General features: G+C 37.4%; 1 protein-coding gene across 6 annotated transcripts in view; it reads right to left on the reverse strand.

The window, feature by feature from the left end:
• Positions 1 to 19,897, reverse strand: part of LDB3 (LIM domain binding 3) — a 112,761-nt gene that overhangs the window by 48,715 nt on the left and 44,149 nt on the right. For 4 of the 6 annotated variants that reach the window (XM_072340164.1, XM_072340163.1, XM_072340161.1 and 1 more), the window contains exons 4-5: positions 17,910 to 17,985; positions 11,258 to 11,664 (exon numbers count right to left, since the gene is read on the reverse strand). In XM_072340164.1, coding sequence (XP_072196265.1) covers positions 11,258 to 11,664; positions 17,910 to 17,985 — 483 coding nt within the window. Of the gene's footprint in view, positions 1 to 3,203; positions 3,408 to 6,157; positions 6,181 to 11,257; positions 11,665 to 17,909; positions 17,986 to 19,897 lie in introns of all 6 variants that reach the window. The other 2 variants (XM_072340162.1, XM_072340165.1) reach the window with 1 other exon arrangement.

A 19,897-nucleotide genomic window follows, 5' to 3' on the forward strand; every position in this document is an offset into this window, starting at 1 on the left:
AGCTCTGTTAGTCAGTCTTCAACTAATGATAGAATGGATGTGTTCTTCAACCAAGACTGCAAGGGGTTCAGAAACATGACACATGCTTATATATGCTTATAGATTCTGACTCACTGCATCTGTGATTTGCGATTATATCATACCCCCAAAACCATCAATTTATTTATTTACTTATTTTAAGGAAAACATTTATATTTCTCATGCCCCCAGCATAGGCAGCCTTTTCACTTGCTTAAGGACTCAGCTGGGCACAAGTTTCAGTACTACATGGTGGAGCAGAGCTGTGGGAAAAATAGACCCTAAAAATTCATTTTCAGTTCAAGCCCTGAAAAAAAAAAAAAAAAATAAAAAATAAAAAATCTTCTCCCAAAGGTGAGAAATTCCCAAATTCTGTTCTTTAAATGCTCTAGGTATAATGTTTTATATCTATATTACAAACAAGATGCAAAGAAACAGTTTAGAAGTACATGTATGGATATGCCATTTCCTCTAGAGCCTAGACCACAAATTTCATAGTAACAATATGTGGCATTAATAAGATGTATTAATGCCTTTGTGGCAGATGATTATGGCAGGAAATGGAGCTTGGTGAATTAACAACCCTAGATGTGAAATATGCTCCTCTAAATTGAACTAGATTAATGCAATACATTGGAACAGTTTCAACTCCATCTTTACTGCAGAAGGCCTTTTTCTTTTAAATTGTAATTGTATTGCAAATGAGTATCTGGGACATATGAGCCATTCAGCATGGAAGCACAAAATAGAGAGCATCACTAATTATGAGCCCTCCATAAACCTAAATGTGATGTTTGACTCACACAGATCGCTGAACTACATACATAACAATGTTAATAAGTAGTTCTTATACCTCTTCTTCATTTAATTCTTCCATCTGGTACATATGTGCAGAAATAACATGCGTCCTTAAGAACGTTACCTCAAATTGACATTACTGGAAAAAAAGTCTGCCCAAATGGATTAGAGCTTTTGAGTTTTCTTAATACAATATCCCAAGATATTATAGTAGGATTCAATAAAAGGTTCTCTCTTTTTGCACATTACCATACAGGTCAGATGTTATTGGCATTAAAAAAAGCTAAGACAGACAAATCTCTTTGAATAGGTACAAATGCAATTTTATCTTGCAGTTCATTATAGAATATGGTTTGCCCTGTGAATCACTTCCTGAATCACGACCCAGTTTTAATGCAACAAAGTAGGTAGACAATAAGTAGAAACTTCAGAAGGTCTACATAGTTATATCCTTTATGTAAGCATACAACAAAATACTGTAACAGAGGATATAAGACTAATTCTGGCTATTAACCAATGCTCTGAGATGTAAGCAGAAAAAAAACACTCCTGCAGATCAGAACATTATACAAGCTGGCTTATTGTAAAAAGACATCAGACTTGATTTAGTTTATACAGTCACAGAATTGATTCTGCTACCGGAACTGTAAGATCTTAATCCTGACAAAGCTGTTGGATTTACATCTGCTTACAGGAATTGTGAATTTGGCTGAAACTGCATAGGGAACCTAAAAGTGGTTTTACTGGAATGTACTTGAAGTACCTGACTACATGTTTTTATAGCAACCAACTCCTGATTCTTGGTATACCAAAATTAATTATAACGAAGCAACATGGAATACAAAAAGATAGGAAGTCAGAGCATTTGAACATTGCTATCTTGATGTTTTAGTTTGAAGTCCAAATAATTGCAGTGCAAGTGATTTGTAAGCTACCCTTCAAGTTCTCCATGGCAATCCAGTATTTGTGAGTTATTTTCTAAGCAGCATAGGCCTGACACTGCTCTTACTGATAGAAAAGACAACTGATTTCAAAAGGGTAAACTGGAGGATAAATCCCTGTCCTAGTATTGCTTTCACTGATAACAGAAGTAAACATTATTTGCAGCTATTGTGCATCAAAAAGAACAGAAGCATTTTGGACCTGCAGTCATAGTGTGCACACTGCATTACATGCCACCTCATGGCTTCAGAGCTTATCTGTAACATAAAGTTAGAAGCCCCAAGAAAAGTAGCTCCTGATAGGCAGAGAATTACGACCAAATGAATCAGCACATAATTTAGTCTGCTTTTATTTGACAGACTTCTCATAAAATACACATTAAGCAAACCCGTATCTCAGAGCTGATCAACTGGGAGCGTGAAGAGTTACTGCAATACCAGCAAAAAAATCTTTCTAGCTAGATTAAAAAAGTTGTGTTCATAGCAGGATTACTGAGAAAAAAAACACAGAGAAATTTGTTTAGTCACTAAAGTGTTTGGAGCTTTAAGAAAATAATTAACAAATCAGGCTGTAACACAGCACAGTAGGTTTAGAAAGTTTCCTGCAACTGAATGCACATAAGAATAGAAGCACAAGTTTCCTTTGGAGTCAGGTGAATGTTAGGCTTAGGATTGGAGTTCTTAAGCATTACTATTTGCACTATGTAACGCTACGCCATTTGGTAGAGAGTGTTGTTATAATCTATACCCTTATTAAAACCATTGATATAATGAACTTCTTTCATTGTACTTAGTTAAATGGGTAACTTAAACATTTGGAGACTGACTGAGCTGCATTCCAGCTAACAATAGGTATTGTTCAAGATGCATCATTAGGGAGAGTTACAAACACAACAGAGTAATATTGGTGTGGAAAAAACAAAATTCTCTCACTGAGAAAATAGATGGCCAGTAAAGAGAGTGTAAGCATATATTTAAAGCGCTTACATTATGAATAAGCCAACATGCAGTATATATACTAGATAAAGAGATAGTACAATACAATTTTCCATTCTCAAGGACAAAACCACAGCCAATACTAAGTAAATACCTGGCATTCAGTGTTTGCCACAAAGAGTAGTTAAGATAAGTGACAGGCCATATCTCTTCTAATACAGAGAGCTAAATCTTTTCCTGTGGCATTTGAGACACCAAACAAAGTTGCATTTGCTTAGTTCCATCCCAGCTCAAACTAAGACACTAATTACCCACCCTTTTAACTGCAAAAGAATAAAGCAAAAAAAATTAAGCACTTTCAAGCAGTATCTAGAGTTGATTTGTATTTTTCTCTGATAAATTACTCCAGGAGAAAAGAAAAAAGTCAATAAAGAGCTCTTGTCATGCATATGGGGACTATTAGACATATCATGCAGAGAAAGAGCATTCCACACAAGGAAATAATCTTACCCAGCAAATTCTCCACCTTGGGCTTGTGCCTGGCCTGCAATTGCATCCATGATGGCATCTTGGGAATACATGCTGATTGGGGTGTTATACTGGGCGTGAATTATAGTAGCCTTGCCTCCTAGGCCTTTCACCTCAATGGGTTTGTGTGTAGATAGGGCAGAGTCCTTCAGGACACTGGGGTTGAAACGCTCCGTGAAATCCGTACTGAATTATGCAAGAGTGAGGATCAACAGGAAGGGAGGGGAAGAAAGAAGAAAGGTGTGATAGTTAAGTGAGAAAAAAAACTACTAACAGAGGAATGTACGTGTGTATTCATGGCATCTCACCACAAAAGCTTCTGTTCAGAGAATAAGAGTCTGCACAATAACAAGTAACAGTTAAGAGCTGGCTGCGCTCACGGGTGACATCTTTGTGTTGGCTAACAGAAAGATAAAACAGGTAAAGAGTTGTCTTCATAAAAAAAAAAAAAATCCCTATTTATTTCTCATATTTACATATATTAAAATTCTACTTTTACATGCTTATGTAGTTGTATATATGCACATAAATACAGGCACACATATACATACACATGCCCATGGATGTACATACATGAGCAAATTCCCCATGAAAGGTCATACAAAGCACTAGCAAAGTACCATGAGGTGAACAAATGTCAGTAGCAAAAGGAAGAGTTGGCTTAATGTTGGACTTGGGCTAAATTGCACCTAGGTTCCTTGGACTGCCTAGCTGAGAACTGCTAACATTCCCACAGTTTATATTACGCGTGGTCTGGAGTTCTAATGAAAAATCAAAACCTAAGCTCATAGTCACTGAAGTAATTGCTCTTCCTTAACTAGTGGGATGTCAGATTAATATCCAGTCTGCTTATCCTACCCTGCCAACAGCAGGAGGATGTCAGCAGCGTAGCTCCTGTAAGTTTGCCAGGACTAAACAAAACTGAGAACCCCATCCTTTGCGAAATGCAGGTACGTCACAAAGATTTCATTCTGAACTGAGAACTAAGAATGGATATAGCTCTCCTGCTCCCAACAGCAGCAACAAAAGTAGCACACTAATTCTGATAAATGTAATCCTGTTTGAATGGAACAAGGTTCATTTCCAATATAATACCATTAGATCATATTGACTATATTAAGTCTTTTGCTGAATTCTTCCCTGGGACTGAACTATATCTGCTTCAGTAGTGGAACAATGAACTTCTTGTCAGTCTTAAGTTAGCAACAGGGTGTGTTTGAGTACTAAATCTGTACTGCCAACACTGCATTGAAGAAAAAAGAAAATGAAGATGGCAACCATCAGACAGTCTTCCAGTGATTAACAAAGATGATGTGCCACCCCTGAATCCAGCCAGGAGACTCCACTATACTTTAAACCTTCTCTGTGGTGGGATGCCCTGACTGCAGATGGGCAGTAGGAGAGAGTCAGTTACACATCATTCAGAAATACTGCACAGAACATAAACAGCAACATGCTCAAGGAACAGAGACGTAAGCAAGCACATGCTGTACTACAGCCATAGCCTTTAATGACATACATCAGCATTAAAAGGGAAGAAAATGGAAAGCTGGACTTTGCATTCTGGGAAAAGTGAAACATGATCTTTTTTTAATTAAAAAAACAATTTCACATCTAAAAGGCCTCTTCATCAACTGTTCTCCATCGTTATTATCCTGCTGACATCATCTGTCCAAAGGTGATGTGCAGAAATGTCCAGCATGTTATACACAACTTCACAGCATGCACATGCCTTACTCTAACAACAGTATCTCACTTCTCAGTAATATTCTCAGTGATCACCTAATTACTACAAATACATTAGCCCGCAAGAACTTGAATTTACTGTCCTTATCTCCCCAACTACAAGGCTAACTTAAGAGATTCTAAAGCCAAGATCCGCAGAGACTGTGAAGCAAAGGACGGAGATTGAAATTACCACTTTTAAAGAAGATACTTAAAGATGATACGTAAAAATAAATGCCAAAGACAGACAGCAACACACCCCTGTAATGTGACTTCTGCTTTCCAGTACAGTCAGAACAATTATCAGTGTAAGATGTCAAGAGCTTTATTCACCCAGAGGACCTGCATCGATTGCATGACATTACTCTAACATTTCACTGAAATCAACAGAAAACGCCAGTCCTGTGAAAATTAAGTATTAATTATTATTTCAATTGTATGTATTCTACTACTTCTAACCTTCTCTTATCAGTTTAAATTTGACATATAACTAAAACAGGTATTTATTTTAAGCTGAATTTCGCCCAGTCTTTTCAGTAATTTATTGACAACATTCAGCTCAGAGATATAAAAGGACTTTAAAAAAAGAATACTCTGCCCTCATCTTAGAAAACTCAAGATCAGAGCTGAGGAATTTGTAAACTTCACAAATAGAGGAAATCAATCACAGCTCCAAATCAAACATAAATCCTTATTTGGGGAATATTTTGTTTTTACTAGAGTCAATTACTTTTTAGATCTCTCCAGTGTCAATATCTATTAGCAACCTAAATTAGAGTTCTAATGGAGTTCTACTTAAGAAATTAAGTTAATGCTTAGACAAAAAAATACATCACTAATAATGCCCCTAAGAAGGCGCCAATAAATCCCAAGGGCACAGCATCTACATAAAAAGTTAGAAAGAATCCAATCCTGACTGTAGAAATGAACAAATCTGAAAGTATCCACATGAACTAGCTAAGCACAGATGCTAAGTCCACGTGCAGTATTAAAACACCACCAAGAAAAAAATACATTGTGTGCTTAGAACAGAGCACTTCTGGATAACAACAGCAGCATTTGATGCTTGCCAAACCAATAAGATTCAAAAAGAAAACAAAAGCTCATAAGCAAGACACAGCAGAAACATCAGGGACCATGCTACCCCGGAAAGCAAATCTTCACACATACAGCATAACACAAATACTTAGCAGTACATGAATACTACTAACTTGGAAGTGGTGTTGGTTATAACCTAAAAGAAGAGAAAGAGAACAAACAACATCATAACCAAATGGAAAATTATCAGTAGTTTCTACAGTGCAAAAGGAAAAGGTAGTTACAGCTTACTAAAGCTTTACGGCCATCTGCGAATAAGAGTGAAAACAAATGCACGCCTGAAAACCCCAACATGATTAAGAAAGGAAAAAAAAAAGCAGGGATTATAGTTTATCTAGATGGATTTAGTAGGGTACTATGGCATTTTGCCTGACCCTTGAACATGATGTTATTACTGTACGTGCCTGAATGTGCTATTATCTAAGTGTAGCGCAGGAAAAAAAGTATTTGCAGAGTATATTCTCAACTAAAAATAGCAAATGAGCTGTAGAGATTATGTTCTTCCCTTAGATACTAAATATTCAGGGATGAAATTGGTTCTCCTCAGGTTACCCTCAAAAATCAGCATTGCAAGATTGGCTTTTGTCTTTTACTTGCTGGAGAAAATTCAATGAATGTTTTAAATCTAAAACTGAGGTACATGCCTTCTTATTTAACTACCTACTGGCTGAAATTTATATGAAATTCGTATTCTATGTACACAGTCTGAAAAAAAACAAGTAGTCATGATGAATTCTGCTTCACTGCATAAACAACAAGAGACTGTGACTTGAATGGTAATTCCAAAAGAAACACAATACCAAACTGAAAATGTAAGTCTTATGTGGTCAAAGCAGGGAGCAATGAAGAGAGCATGCTCAGACTGTCATATCCCATGACATTACTTGCTAATAACTTCAGTTGGTTTCAAGGATAGCTTTCACAGGCTGCACGTTTATTTTCTCTTAGTTTCTTTAAAGCTTATATCGTTTTCACAGATGAAGAGAAAGTCATTGTTATTTGAGCGAAGGAATAACGAAGAGTTGGGGATCAGTTAATGATCAGCTATTCTTATTTAGCTGCAGTTAACAGTACCAGGCACTACACCATCCACCTTGTTGCTGTAATGCTGGATCTGGAGTAGATGTGGGACTGACACAAAACACTGGACAGCAATGTTAGGCATTCAAACCAGAATGCTTTGCTTCTTCTCTTAGGGAACCCTTGACACACTGCACTTTTCCTTTTGTAAAACATAAAACAGGCATTTCGCAATTGCTTCACCCTGTTGCATTTTTCATGATTGAAAGATGCTCTTGCAAGTCAGAGATGCAGTAAAGGATTTGTACTTCTGCTTTTCCATGGAAAGGCAATCACAGATCACCTTCTGCAGTTACTGTTCTCCAGCCTCTCAGATTCAGGAATATTCTTCTAATTTTATAAACCCTACATAAAGCCAAATATAACAATCTAGTTATATAAAGTTACAGGAACCAGCAGAGCTATATTAGGAACAAGCTGTAGCCTGTAAGCATATCACTGATCCTATATCCATTTTAGGTACCTACAGGACGACAGCTGGGCACTCACTTACAATGAAATACGGTCTAACAGTATCATTTTCTGAAGTGGATTCTGAGGGATGCTTTAATCCACTAATCCAAGCCTCTGCTTTACACGTACGACAGAACTACAGGGTCCTTACCATAGCCTTTAACAAAAGGGTATCTTATAAAAACAAATATATGTGCAAAGATAAAAAAAAACACTACATGTGTATACCAAGAACAGCTCAACAGCCATGTCTCAAAGACTATTTTTTAAGGTGTGAAGATGTTATCAATTTTCTTCAAAGAGTAAAGCTTTGTTTCTCTTAACATTCCATATGTTATGAAAGGATCCTCTCTAGTTCAGAGCCACACAATAGTTTAACACAGTTCGAACTACAGACACATGAAAGACCCAACTTGCTGCTTATAGGGGTCATGCAGTAAGAAGCAAGTAGCCCAAGCTAACTGACAAGTAGGTGCAGGGACAGGTATTTACTGCCCTTGACCCACAACATGAAAAATGACTTGCACTGGAATGGAAAAAGAGCCACATGTCAGAAGCTATGATTGATTCTTTACATTTATTAATGTTCCCCCTTGGGGACATAAAGTTCTGCACTTTTAACAAACCACCTCTGTGTCTCTTAACCTGGCTCAGGACCTTCAAATCTTAATGTACAAGTGCATCAGAGCAACAGATGCTCTAATATTGTGGCAAAGTCAAGGAAACAAACTCTAAGTTACCTTTTAGCTTACTGACAGGATGGTGAAACCTCTGACAGCAATTCATACAACTAAGTTTAAATTATTTGATGAAAACAGCAATTTGAATTTGCATCTCAACAGATCACAACAAAATACATCTTCAGATTTACACCCAAACCTGCATTTCCTTATGACTTTTACTCCACTGATAAGTGCATGGTCATGAATGCACAGTTTCAAAGCTCCAGAATTTCATGACCTCTATACCATATCCCATCCAAAGCAACAAAGCCCAGAGAGGATTTTGCAGGGATCAGGGAGCCTTCCTTGTGCGCTCTTTCACATAACACAATGGAGAGAAACATGGATAACAGCAAGTCCCAAGATAGTTACATATTTCACCTCACTTTCTGAAGGGAGGTTAGAATGACACCTCTCACTTCACGGGTAACACTGCAGTGGGAGTGGGAAAGGAAGATTTAATGCATTCCTAAGTTTATTTGCATGTAAACAGATTCAGAACGCTCTAAACCTCAGGGGGATTACCTGAGAAGATGGGATAAAGGCTGCTTTAATGTGAGTTTGTTTTCAGAACAGAACAATTGAATGATTTTGCATACACCATCTTGTTCATCATTCAAGTTCATGCACACTTCCACATCAAATGCCATCCTGTCAGACTGCCCTGCTGCTGCCATCTGTTACACAGGAAAAAAATCGAATGGAGTAGTGGTGGGAAGGCTCAACCTCTATCACCATACAACCAATATCCACCTCTGATCTTGTGGGCCAACATAATAAAAATAGGAGGCATTACTTTTGGAACAAACTTTGTACATTTTGATTATAAATGTGTACATGTAAAGGAGAAAAAAATGGAGAAACAACAAAATGAAGACAGAAGTGTTGTAGCAATTGGACAGATAGGTACAATGGGAAACGCACTACAATAGAGATGTGATGATGGAAGGACAGGCATGATACACAGGTGCTATAATGAAGGAGAAGACTGCTCACCCATATCTGAAGATTCCAAGTTTACAGGCGAAAGCTCCACCAAGGAGGGATATACAGAAAAAGATCCTTCGCCTGCAGCAGTCAGCCTTTAAAGGAGGTCTAAGAGAGATGCAGCCAGGCTCTACCCCTTCCTTTCACACAACTGAATTGCCTTCACCTGTGCTCCCAGGGTTGACCAGGTCCTTTCCACAGGTGCTCAATCAGTGGGTCAGGCCATGACTCAATAGTTACCATACAACTATTTTCAGCAGCATCTTTTCTGCACCCCAACAACCACAGTCATTATGTTACATGGCCCTTTCACAGTTCCTTCTGGTATCACAAGTGTGCTTCACTCTGACTCCAGTGAGTGATGGTTGCAGCTGTGCTGTTACTTCAGTAATAAACAGTTAGAATGCAGAGCCATCCAAAATACAGACATTAAGAAGGTACATGAAGATAGTGGGAGAAAGAGTGAGATGCACTCCCAGAAAACTTGGCTTTTTGAAATAAAACAAGTATTAGCTTTCCTCAAGAAAACTGTAATTGAGAAGCATTTTGAGGTATACTTGGCTGATCTTGCCTATAAACCTGGTTTCTTTTAAACATGAATTGTCCTTAATTACACAGTATGAGAAAAGAGCGTAGGATTTCTTCAGTTAAATTAATTAGGATTGGAAATGCTGAGTCACTGAATTACACAACTGCGGGAGTTGGAAGAGAACTGTAGATTGAGTCCAACCCCTCTGCTAAAGCAAGTTCCCTACAGTAGGTTGCACAGGTAGGCATCCAGATGGGTCCTGAATATCTCCAAACAAGGAGAACCCACAACCTCATTCGACAGCCTGTTCCGGTGCTCTGTCACCCTCACTGTAAAGATGTTAATCCACATATTCATGTGGAACTTCCTAGTTCCATTTTTGGCCATTGCTTCTTGTCACATATCACTGAAAAGAGTTTAGCCTTGTCCAAATTGCTTCCTGCACTTTATTTACATAAAAACATTGATCAGATCTCCTCTCAGCCTTCTCCAAGCTGAACAGACCCAGGTCCCTGAACCTCTACTCCTATGGGAGATGCTCCAGAGACGATCATAATGAATGACCGAGAGAGTTATGATAAATTATCTTAACCAGAAGAATCACCTAAAGCATTTGTACATGCTCTTTCAAGGAATGGATCATCTGAAATTTTTGTTGCTTTTTCCTCATGTAAACAAATCCCTCTTTTTGAAATTACACCTTTTCCCATATTCATAAGAAGAAACTTAATTTTAAAATAAGCATGAATAAACGTAATATGAGTTTAAAATGTGAAGGCAGATAAAGTAGAATTCGTTTCTTATTGATTTTCATCACACGCTGCAGTCCAATTTGCTTACTTACCACACCTAACAATAATGCAGTTTCTCTGCAATATATTAACGCACTGAAAACCTTGACAGTGTGAGACCAGTAGGGAGTATCTGCAGATAATGCCTTCTTAATATACAAGTTAAGAACACAATGATCAGATGTGAGACACATTATATTCAAACCAGAAGATTCAACAAATGGCACTTTTAACTCATTAATGCATAGGAAAGCCAACACATTAAGGAAGGGATTAAAGCAGGACATAGCAGTACACTAGCATGTCAGGCTTGCTGGTCAAAGCAATTTCTCCTTAGGAAAGTACCAAAGGGTTTGATATTGACTGCAGCAGTTTCTATAATGGTTGGTAGGGATATTACCTTTAGGAGAATGCAAACATCATTTTAAAATGACACAGCTCTGATGCGAAGCTACAGATGCTACAGTCATTGTGTTTCTGCTCACGCTCTGATGATTATTGCCAATTCATATTGCAGTTCAGACCTCGATCATAATTACAACACAAATGTTCAACAGGGTAGGTACTACTACATTCATTTTTCAGCAAAATCTTGTTTGGATATTACTATGAACTTATTGAAACATTAAATATTTTTACCACATTACCTACCCTCTAGGAAGTCCACCTTCCGAATCCCTTCGTCTGAGACTTAATTTATGCATCTCAGCCATTTCCCTTAGAGTTTCTGCTGAGTAAAGGCCAATAGGGTTGTTATATTGCCTTGCAGGGCTCAGCTGGCGTACGGGGCTATTGCCATCAGTCAATACGGGACTTAGCTTTGAACCTAGATTATTCTTTGCAGGTGAAATGTCGGGAGTCACAGACTGAGAGGAAATAGAAGATCTAACTGTGGTAGTCTTTAAGTAAGAAGAGCTATTTGAAAAGCTGATCTCTTCCTTGTTGAAGTAGCCTGAAAATGTTCCATTGGTTGCTAAAACACTACCCATAGGCCCAGTCGCCGTGTTAGTTAGAGGACTGAAGGTTGCTCGGTTGCCATTCATTTCCCAAGCAGGTTCCTGTAGTAGCAAACATGCAGGCCAAGAAAAGAAAAAGAAAACAAAAAAGAAAAGAGCAATCATAGAGCACATGCAGAAAATAACACAACTGCAATCACTGCTTTCTAAACATATTGATAAAGTAGCAAACAGATTAAGGGCCAAAGCACCCAACCTCTCAGGGAGGATTTCAAACAAAGAAGCTCACTGTTCCCAAAACAGGGAAGTAAAACACACTCAAGCATTTCCTTTAAACATTTCTTTTAGTTTAATCAACAAATTAAAGCTTATCATTAGAAGAGCGTTTGCTATTGTTCAACTTCATATCAATGAATGTATACAAATACAACAGTCTATTAGTTTCTAAGGTAATTAAGAAAACTTTGACGATATCCTAAGGTCAGAATTATCTGAAATAACATAAAGACATAAAAAACAATCTCATTATTATCAAAACATAATTAATCTAAACCACACCATTCTATTTTTCATGAGGACGCTTGAAGTTACTGAAGCCCACACCTTGCATTGTTTTCACAGGCTTTGGTTCATGCTAATTAGGCCATGCAACATTGGTAGCAAATAGACCAAATGGACTCAAGAACAGATACCTGCTCAACAGACAGAAGGCCTCTAATTTGACAGCTTATGCATCATCTCCACTTGAATTACTGTGTGCATGAGTACGTCTCAGATAACGTATCTAAACAGGACTGCAATCAAAGTCACAAGTCTCCTGACAATAACTATACACAGAAATGCCTGTGCTTGTTCTCAAATGTTAAGTGTGCCAACAGAATCTCATCTTGGGACAAGGTAGTACTATGCTTCATTTTGATAAATGATTTACTATTAATGCAGTTTAGCGTAAATGATGTAAAAGGCATTTTATACCTTTCCTCTCTATTTTCTTATTCTTTCTTTTAATGTATTATTACAATATAAGAAAACTACTTATGCTCTGGATAACCTAAAACAAACAAACAAACAAACTCACTTTTTACCATTCTGCTTGTCAGCCTCTTTGTCTTGACAATACCTAACTGTGGCTTCCTTTTGTCAATTAAGCAAAGCACTGTCTTCATGTTTTGGCATGTCTGCTCAGAAGTCCAATAAAAAGAACTTAAAACTTTTTTCTTTCTTTTGGTTAATAAACATAAAGAGATTTTAGCTGGCATTAATAGCTGCCCAGGGCTGTAGAAACAAACAAAGTGCTACTCCTTTTATTCCAATTACAGACTCCAGTCATTATACCAAGACACTGAGAACAGCAACCCACCAGCCTTAAGTGGCCTACTGCAAGTTTCCAAGTGTTACTGAGCAAATAGAAAGCATGTATTGTCTCTCACAATATGTTTTTTAACAGGGGCAAACACACAAGGCTGTGTTTGCACGTCACCACTTCTGCAAATGAGTTTTACATGATAGCAGAAAGTGGAAAAATAATAAAAACAAAACAGTACAGAGGTGATTGAGAAGAAAAAGTATCTGACAGCTATATTACTTTGTTGTATGGAAAAATCAGTGGCTTCTATCTAAATTTACCCTGAGCTTCCTTTCTAAGCATTGTAGTCAAAGGACATGCTAATAGATCTGATTATACGCTACCTATATTATACAATGACTGCTAGAGAAAATCCAGATATTTCCTCAATCAGAACTCATTTTCATTGTTTTAGTGTTACTGAACACTAACAGTAAGCAAAGGGAAAACGACAGGGCAACCCTAAGAAACTATGGCTGAAGATTTTAACCAAGCTTTATGACACAAATCAATCTTTGCTCTCTTTCCACAGACAATTTTTAGCTGGAAGACTATCACACTAGCAACTCATTATTAGAGTTCTTAGTAACCCAGCAGTGCCAGGTTACCAGTCTCTAAGTTAACCTTCATGTTAGTTCAAGTGTAGGGTGTTTTCCCTTAACTGGGGATAAAGGGATGAAACACCAAGTGGATAAAAGAGCAGTGATATAATTTCTCTTTCATATTCTTTCCAGTAATCACCTTGTTATCTCTTTGCTGTTGCGATCCCTCATCCAAATTGTTCCTGGGACTACAGCTTAGAATAAAATACTGTTCTTTCTCTTTTAGTCTTTCACATCAGTCACAACAGCAGATCAATACAGGAGAATTTGTGAGATATGAAGGTCAGGTTTCTAGTAGCGAGTAGCATCGTGGCTGTCAGCATTACTTCTCAGAAAACACAGCCAACAGTAACAAACATCCCCTCGTTTCCCAGCTGCCTCTCATCCCAATCTGCCTTGTCATCTCTGAGGCTGGAAGAGGAAGATAACATTTACACCTATGCCAGTCTGTTGCTACACTTCAGCCGACCAGAAGAGGAGGCTCTGGCACTGAGCAGTGGGCTTGCAGCTATCTCCTACTGTGAGGGAAAACTGGGTTTTGATTTCCCAGTGTGATGGCAGTGAATGAGCTTATAATTAACAAATGTAGAGGAGTCTCAAGCACTGGGAACACAAGGAACCTACAAATCAGTTCCATTTCTATTCCACAATTTTATTAGTTTTTTTTTTTTTTTCCTTATAGTTATTTAATTCCTATGAAAAGTAAATTCTGCTTTTATATATTGGAGAAGCGAGAAACGTTTATATAGAAAGAAAAAAGTTTTTCACATCCTCTTTTTTGCAAGCTCAAGTACCTTTTGTCTCTTTCTGTGGCCACACAGTCTTTATTATAATCGACTCCAGCTTTTAGCACTTCAGGGAGAACAGTTTTACATCTCTTCCACTACAGTAATGAATTTGACCTCGCAGCACACTCAAGAAAAGGTGTTACTTTAAGCTTTTTATAGAAAAGAAAATAGAGGTACAATAGCATTAAATGAGTCTGCTCAAAGACACTCAAGAAATAGATTCCAGCTCAGCTTTTTCCATTGTACAGTTTGCTAAAGAGACCTATCCTCTTTGTTTTCTCTTAGCTACATAGATACCTAAAGTTGTCCGGAAACAAGTCCTCAGCATTATGAGATCCTCAATGGGATTCTGTAACACGTGCATTCAGTAGGGTAGTTATATTATGACAATGAAAGAGGCTTTCTTAATACCTTTATACAAAGAGAGAAATGTTAAATCGATGTGCTTAGCCTTAGAGGTTCAGGTCAACCATTTTGAACTGCACTGAGCTGAATCCTCACCTGTATTGCATACACTTGAAAAGCTGGCAGAAGTTCACTGACTGGTAATGGCTTCATCTCAAGACCCTGGATTCATACTTTCTTCTCCCTGATTGAATGCTGTTAGCCATAGTTATCTCCTCCTCCTCCACCTGTGCTACATCTGTAGCACAATATTTGACTAAAACTTCCTCTAAAACAAAGCTCTTTCAAGTTTAAGATTAAAATTAGAGAAGAAAATATTGAAACTGCTAATCAGTTCAACTCTTCAGTAACTTATGGTTGCAGAATCTGTAACATCTATCAGCTCAAAAAGGTAATTAGAGAACGCGTTACTTGGGATAGATAGGAAAAAATACGACTGTCCTTCCTTACATCTCTTTTAAAGAAGGCATCTTTATTTCTTCTCGAATGTGGAAAGCAATGACCATAGCAAAGAAGGAATGCATGCTTGAAAATTAGTGGAAGCTACATTCTGATTAGAGTAACATGCAGAAGAATTTTTGGCTTATATTAAGACACTGAACTTGCACATGCAGATTTCTTTTTTGCTAGCCATGCCTTAACCTTGACCCAGAAAGAAGTAAGAAAAACATCCCTTGATGTTTGAAGTCAGCACTGTCATGATTGTGTTGTAATGTTGTTAGCTATTTCAGTAAGGCAACTGAACTCATTTCAAGTGAACCACAGTCTAAACACTGCAAAGCAGTGCTGTGGAGGTGGCAGCTTTTTGCCTGTGTGTGAAAAAACGCTTCATTTCTACAGTGATGGTGTTGACAGAAATAATATAAGGAGAAACAAAGAAACATTAAGTGTATTTACTGTAATGTACCTTATTGTGACATCCTCATACTGCTGTTTGCATCACTAAGGACACTTTATTTTGGATTTTGAGACATATTTTCTAATGTTTTGATGCCTTCATTTCATTCCAAATCATCCTCAGAGAAGAATTCCACTTTCTGTGCTCAACATTACTTTTTTTTCCTCAGCTAAAATTACTGTTCTCCACTTCAGCTTCTTTTCTATTACTTAGATACAGGTCTTAGCCCAAGAAGACATACTGCTGGCTTTCAATAGTCCTGTTTTTATATCTGGTCAGCATCTTCTGTGCTCCAAAACAGAAGTGTCACTCCTAACCTGCTAACAGCCCCCCATCCCAACACTCCACTGCTGCCTGTTCCACTAGGCCATAGACCTTGCCTAAAAAAAGCACCTGCTTAGATACTGTTAGAAAGCCTGTCCCCCACTATGCCTTCAACACAGATGTCAGCTTTTCCAAATAAAGGTGCTACAAATTCTCTTTTCCAGCTGCAGCTACTGCCGGTACCCCATGTAGAATAGGCTACCTTCAGTTGCTGCTGTAAGCGTTTCCTAAGCCAGGATACACAGAATGCTCAAGTGTAAGCTAACATGCTCTTGAAAAAAGATCAAGTCCTTTGGTATTATATCACTCAGGCAGATCAAAATAGGAAATGTGAAGCACACTTTATGACTTCTGTGTCAAAGGCATTTTTAAGACTTGTAATAAACCTACAGTGTGTGGAGTTAACTTTCCTACAGGGTAGTTGGATATGGAAAATAGTTTTGTGTAGTAGGCAGCTTTGAATGCCTACTGCAATAATTTCCACAATGACATCTGCTATGGAAGAATCATGCCTAACACACAACCTTAGAAATTAGATGCATTTTTATACAGGCTTTGTACAGGCTTGCAATGAGAGTAGTCAAACTTGTCATACCTGCGTAGGTATTAAGTGAGGGTCTCAAATGACAGTCATCAGTCTTGTGTTGGGAAATAACTCTGGGGACTGTGTACTTGCTGCCTTGAAAACTAACAACATTCCCTGTAGCTCTTGAAGGAAATAAGTACTCTCTTCCCCTTCCTACCCTGTATTTTGCTGGTGCATCGAAACACCAATCTAATTGAAAGAGTGACCCACCCTTTTTCTTCTAGGGATTTCTAAGTACTGTTTGGTGTGTCTTCCAATAACTTCCTCCAAGATAATAACTGTAAAAAAAACCCTTAACAAAGATACTACAAGATCAAGAATGAAATAACCTTTTTCTGACTCAACTAACATATAACTTCAAGTTCATTTCAAGTTTAGCAAAATAACATTGACTCTAGTTACTCTCTCCACTTGTGTTCCCTACCTTCTTGCTAGCTTCTGTGTGTCTGAGGTAATTATATGGATGATGCCCACCTTCTAAGTTCTGAATTTGGAAAGTATGGCATTGATTTTTAAAAAAATATTTTAGATTTTACCACCAGAAATTCCAACTATTGAAGTAGGAAAAGATCACGTCGTTCTCCATGCCTTTTGATCACAAATGTTTCTTTCTCACATTACAAGGTTGGGATGAAACTGGTGCCAAATGAATAAAATTGCATTAATGGAGATTTTACCTCCTCTCCATTTATCTAATTAAAGGCATCAGCAAGATAAACATCCTCCTCAGTGCTTTAGCCTGGATCTATACCATCTGTCAGGCATCCTAACTCCTCAGTACCCCCAAAATACATCTGAGGTCTTGTCAGAGACAGTGAATGACTGATTGTTCAAATACAAGCCTTTAAATTATGGAAGCTAACATTTAAGAACAGAAACCAAGCCATCCATTTCCTCTGCCATTTGCTGTTATTCACAAAATTGACTTAAGTTTTTATGTTTATATCTGTTGAATAATGCAACAAGAACGCAATACAATGCAAATCTTCAATTCCCTTCTATGTCTGCATTCCACGTCAGTGTATTTTCAATTGCAGTCTGGATTTAGTTAAACCAAGGCACAGTCTAAAGGGTTTTTCCCCAAGAATATACAAAAGCAAGCATCTATCTTCAGCATCTTTGGTAGCTGCTTGCTTATATGAAAAAAACAAACTCAGGAAGATAACAGATTCCAGTTGTTCAAATTTACATCAGAGGACAGCTAGATGCTTTGGTTCTGTTAATCAGAAACTAGCAAAATACAGTTCATCAGGTACACTGCAATCAGTTTTGCTTCCTATGCATTCATTCTATCATTATTTATTTAGGAGGGACTAAAGCTATTTTTAGTAGAAGGTACTGACCTTCACCATGATAGATAAAAAACATCAGCTTGACTGAGTATAACTGTGTCACATACCTTCTGGTGGGGAATTACAGCTCTGGGTGAGTCAATTTTGGGTGGTGTGGTTGAAACTGGCACTGGACGTTTCGATCTGGGGATGAAAAAAGAAGGTTTTGCAATCAGAACTCTTTTTTTTTTTTTTTTTTTCCTAGTTAAAACGTTACATTTCTTGCAGAAATGCTACTTCACCAGTAGTGAAAATTAGGCCAAGCTAATACTTATTCTGGTCATCCCAAAGCTTCTTCTATGGTCTCACTCGCAGAAGTCTTAGATGTGAAAAATAACGCCTGCTTTAGTTTCTCTGAACAATGAAAAGCCAGTAATAACAGAAGAGCCTTTGACTTTGCATCACCTATTTTATAGTACCTTATGATTGGATTCTTGCAGATGCCAATTAGCTGTAACAGGAGACAACCTCACATTTGGACAGCACTCTGGAAAATGGGACCTAGCAGTATCTTCAAATGCAATGAGATTGCTTTGATACTGAGCAATCTCAGGATCAACTGTAAAGATTAGTATTTAACATCTTAAACTATGAACTATGTAGCAATTACCAGTCTTTAAACACCTATGCAGGAAGAAGCAAGCCTAACTTTCTTTTTTATAAATTATAGTTTCAACTACAGATCACTCCAGATACTCACCACCTTCCACCTGTGTTTGACAAATACAGGAGGATTTTATAAAATGGAATAAACCCTACCAAAATACTTGCAAAATGCACAATCCACCTTTTAACTGGAATATAACAAAATCAATTAAGCTGAGTTAAAATGTTAACTGATGTACTTTTAGGATGCTCAGAAAGTGAAGACGTATTTGTGAAGGTTTTGAGACCTTCTATAGCACTGAATACCCTTCTGAAATCTTCCCAGAAAACTTAGGATCACAGGAAAATGAACTGAAGAAAGTACAAATAATCAGAGGAATCACAGTTATGCTATTGCTGTCCTACTGCCAACCTACAGATTAGAGTTATATTTCAAAATCTCATCCATAAAAATTACATTTCATGATGAGGACAGTGGAACAAAAATGAAATAGAAGTACTTAAAATCACACAAAAGTGTCACTGGAGCAGAAGTAGCTAAGACATCTGGAACCATTTGCTTTAGGAAAGAAATGAATAGGGGAAGATATTATAGATGTTATGAAAATAGCATAGGAAACGGGAAATAAAGCTCTTCTGGTCATAAAGTAAAATTAAAAAGACAATGTATCTATCTAATGGATAGAAAGCAACATTTGTTTCCTAGATTAGTTGATTAACCTCAAGTGAAATTTAACACTACAAGAGGACATAAAGACTATGAGAATAACAGACCATCAGGAAGGATTAGATAGTTATTCTCATAACAAAAACATAGAGGATGCTTTTGGTTCAGTAAAATTAAGTAGCCATACATGTTTTCATTTTTCATAGCTCAACTTAATAACAGATTATGTGTGGAAGAAACTCCATTGTAGGCTCTTTATTTCCTTACTGAGAGCTCTGTTAATCTTTCAAATGACATATCTAACAGCGGCAGCTATTGGAGAAAAAAATCTGAGACAAACAAAAAGTAGGGCCAGTCACAGTAAGAATCCATGCATTAAAACATTGTGTCATGTTGAGCTATTTAGCTTTATTTGCCACATATAAAATATCCACATAAGAAACAAACTAGGAAAAAATGATTTATCTTCACAGGAACAGGAAGATTTCTTAATGGAAAACAGAAATTATGCTACTCTTTTAACCTGTCCACAGCAGGGAGAATGGAACTAATTGTTCTTCATGGTTCCTATCAACCCAAGCCACTCTAAGACTGTATGATTCCTAAAGCAAGAGGCTAGAAAACCGTAAAAGGCACTAATTACTGATGCTTACAGATTGCATATATCATAATATAATAACCTGAGAAATTCTTCAAGTTCCTAGGACAAAAGCTGATCACTAACTGCCTAGAGACACATTATTAACCCATCTTCCTTCAGAACTGCTTCCACCAACCATTTCA

Source organism: Excalfactoria chinensis, chromosome 6, assembly GCF_039878825.1.
Source record: "Excalfactoria chinensis isolate bCotChi1 chromosome 6, bCotChi1.hap2, whole genome shotgun sequence".
NCBI lineage: Eukaryota > Metazoa > Chordata > Aves > Galliformes > Phasianidae > Excalfactoria > Excalfactoria chinensis.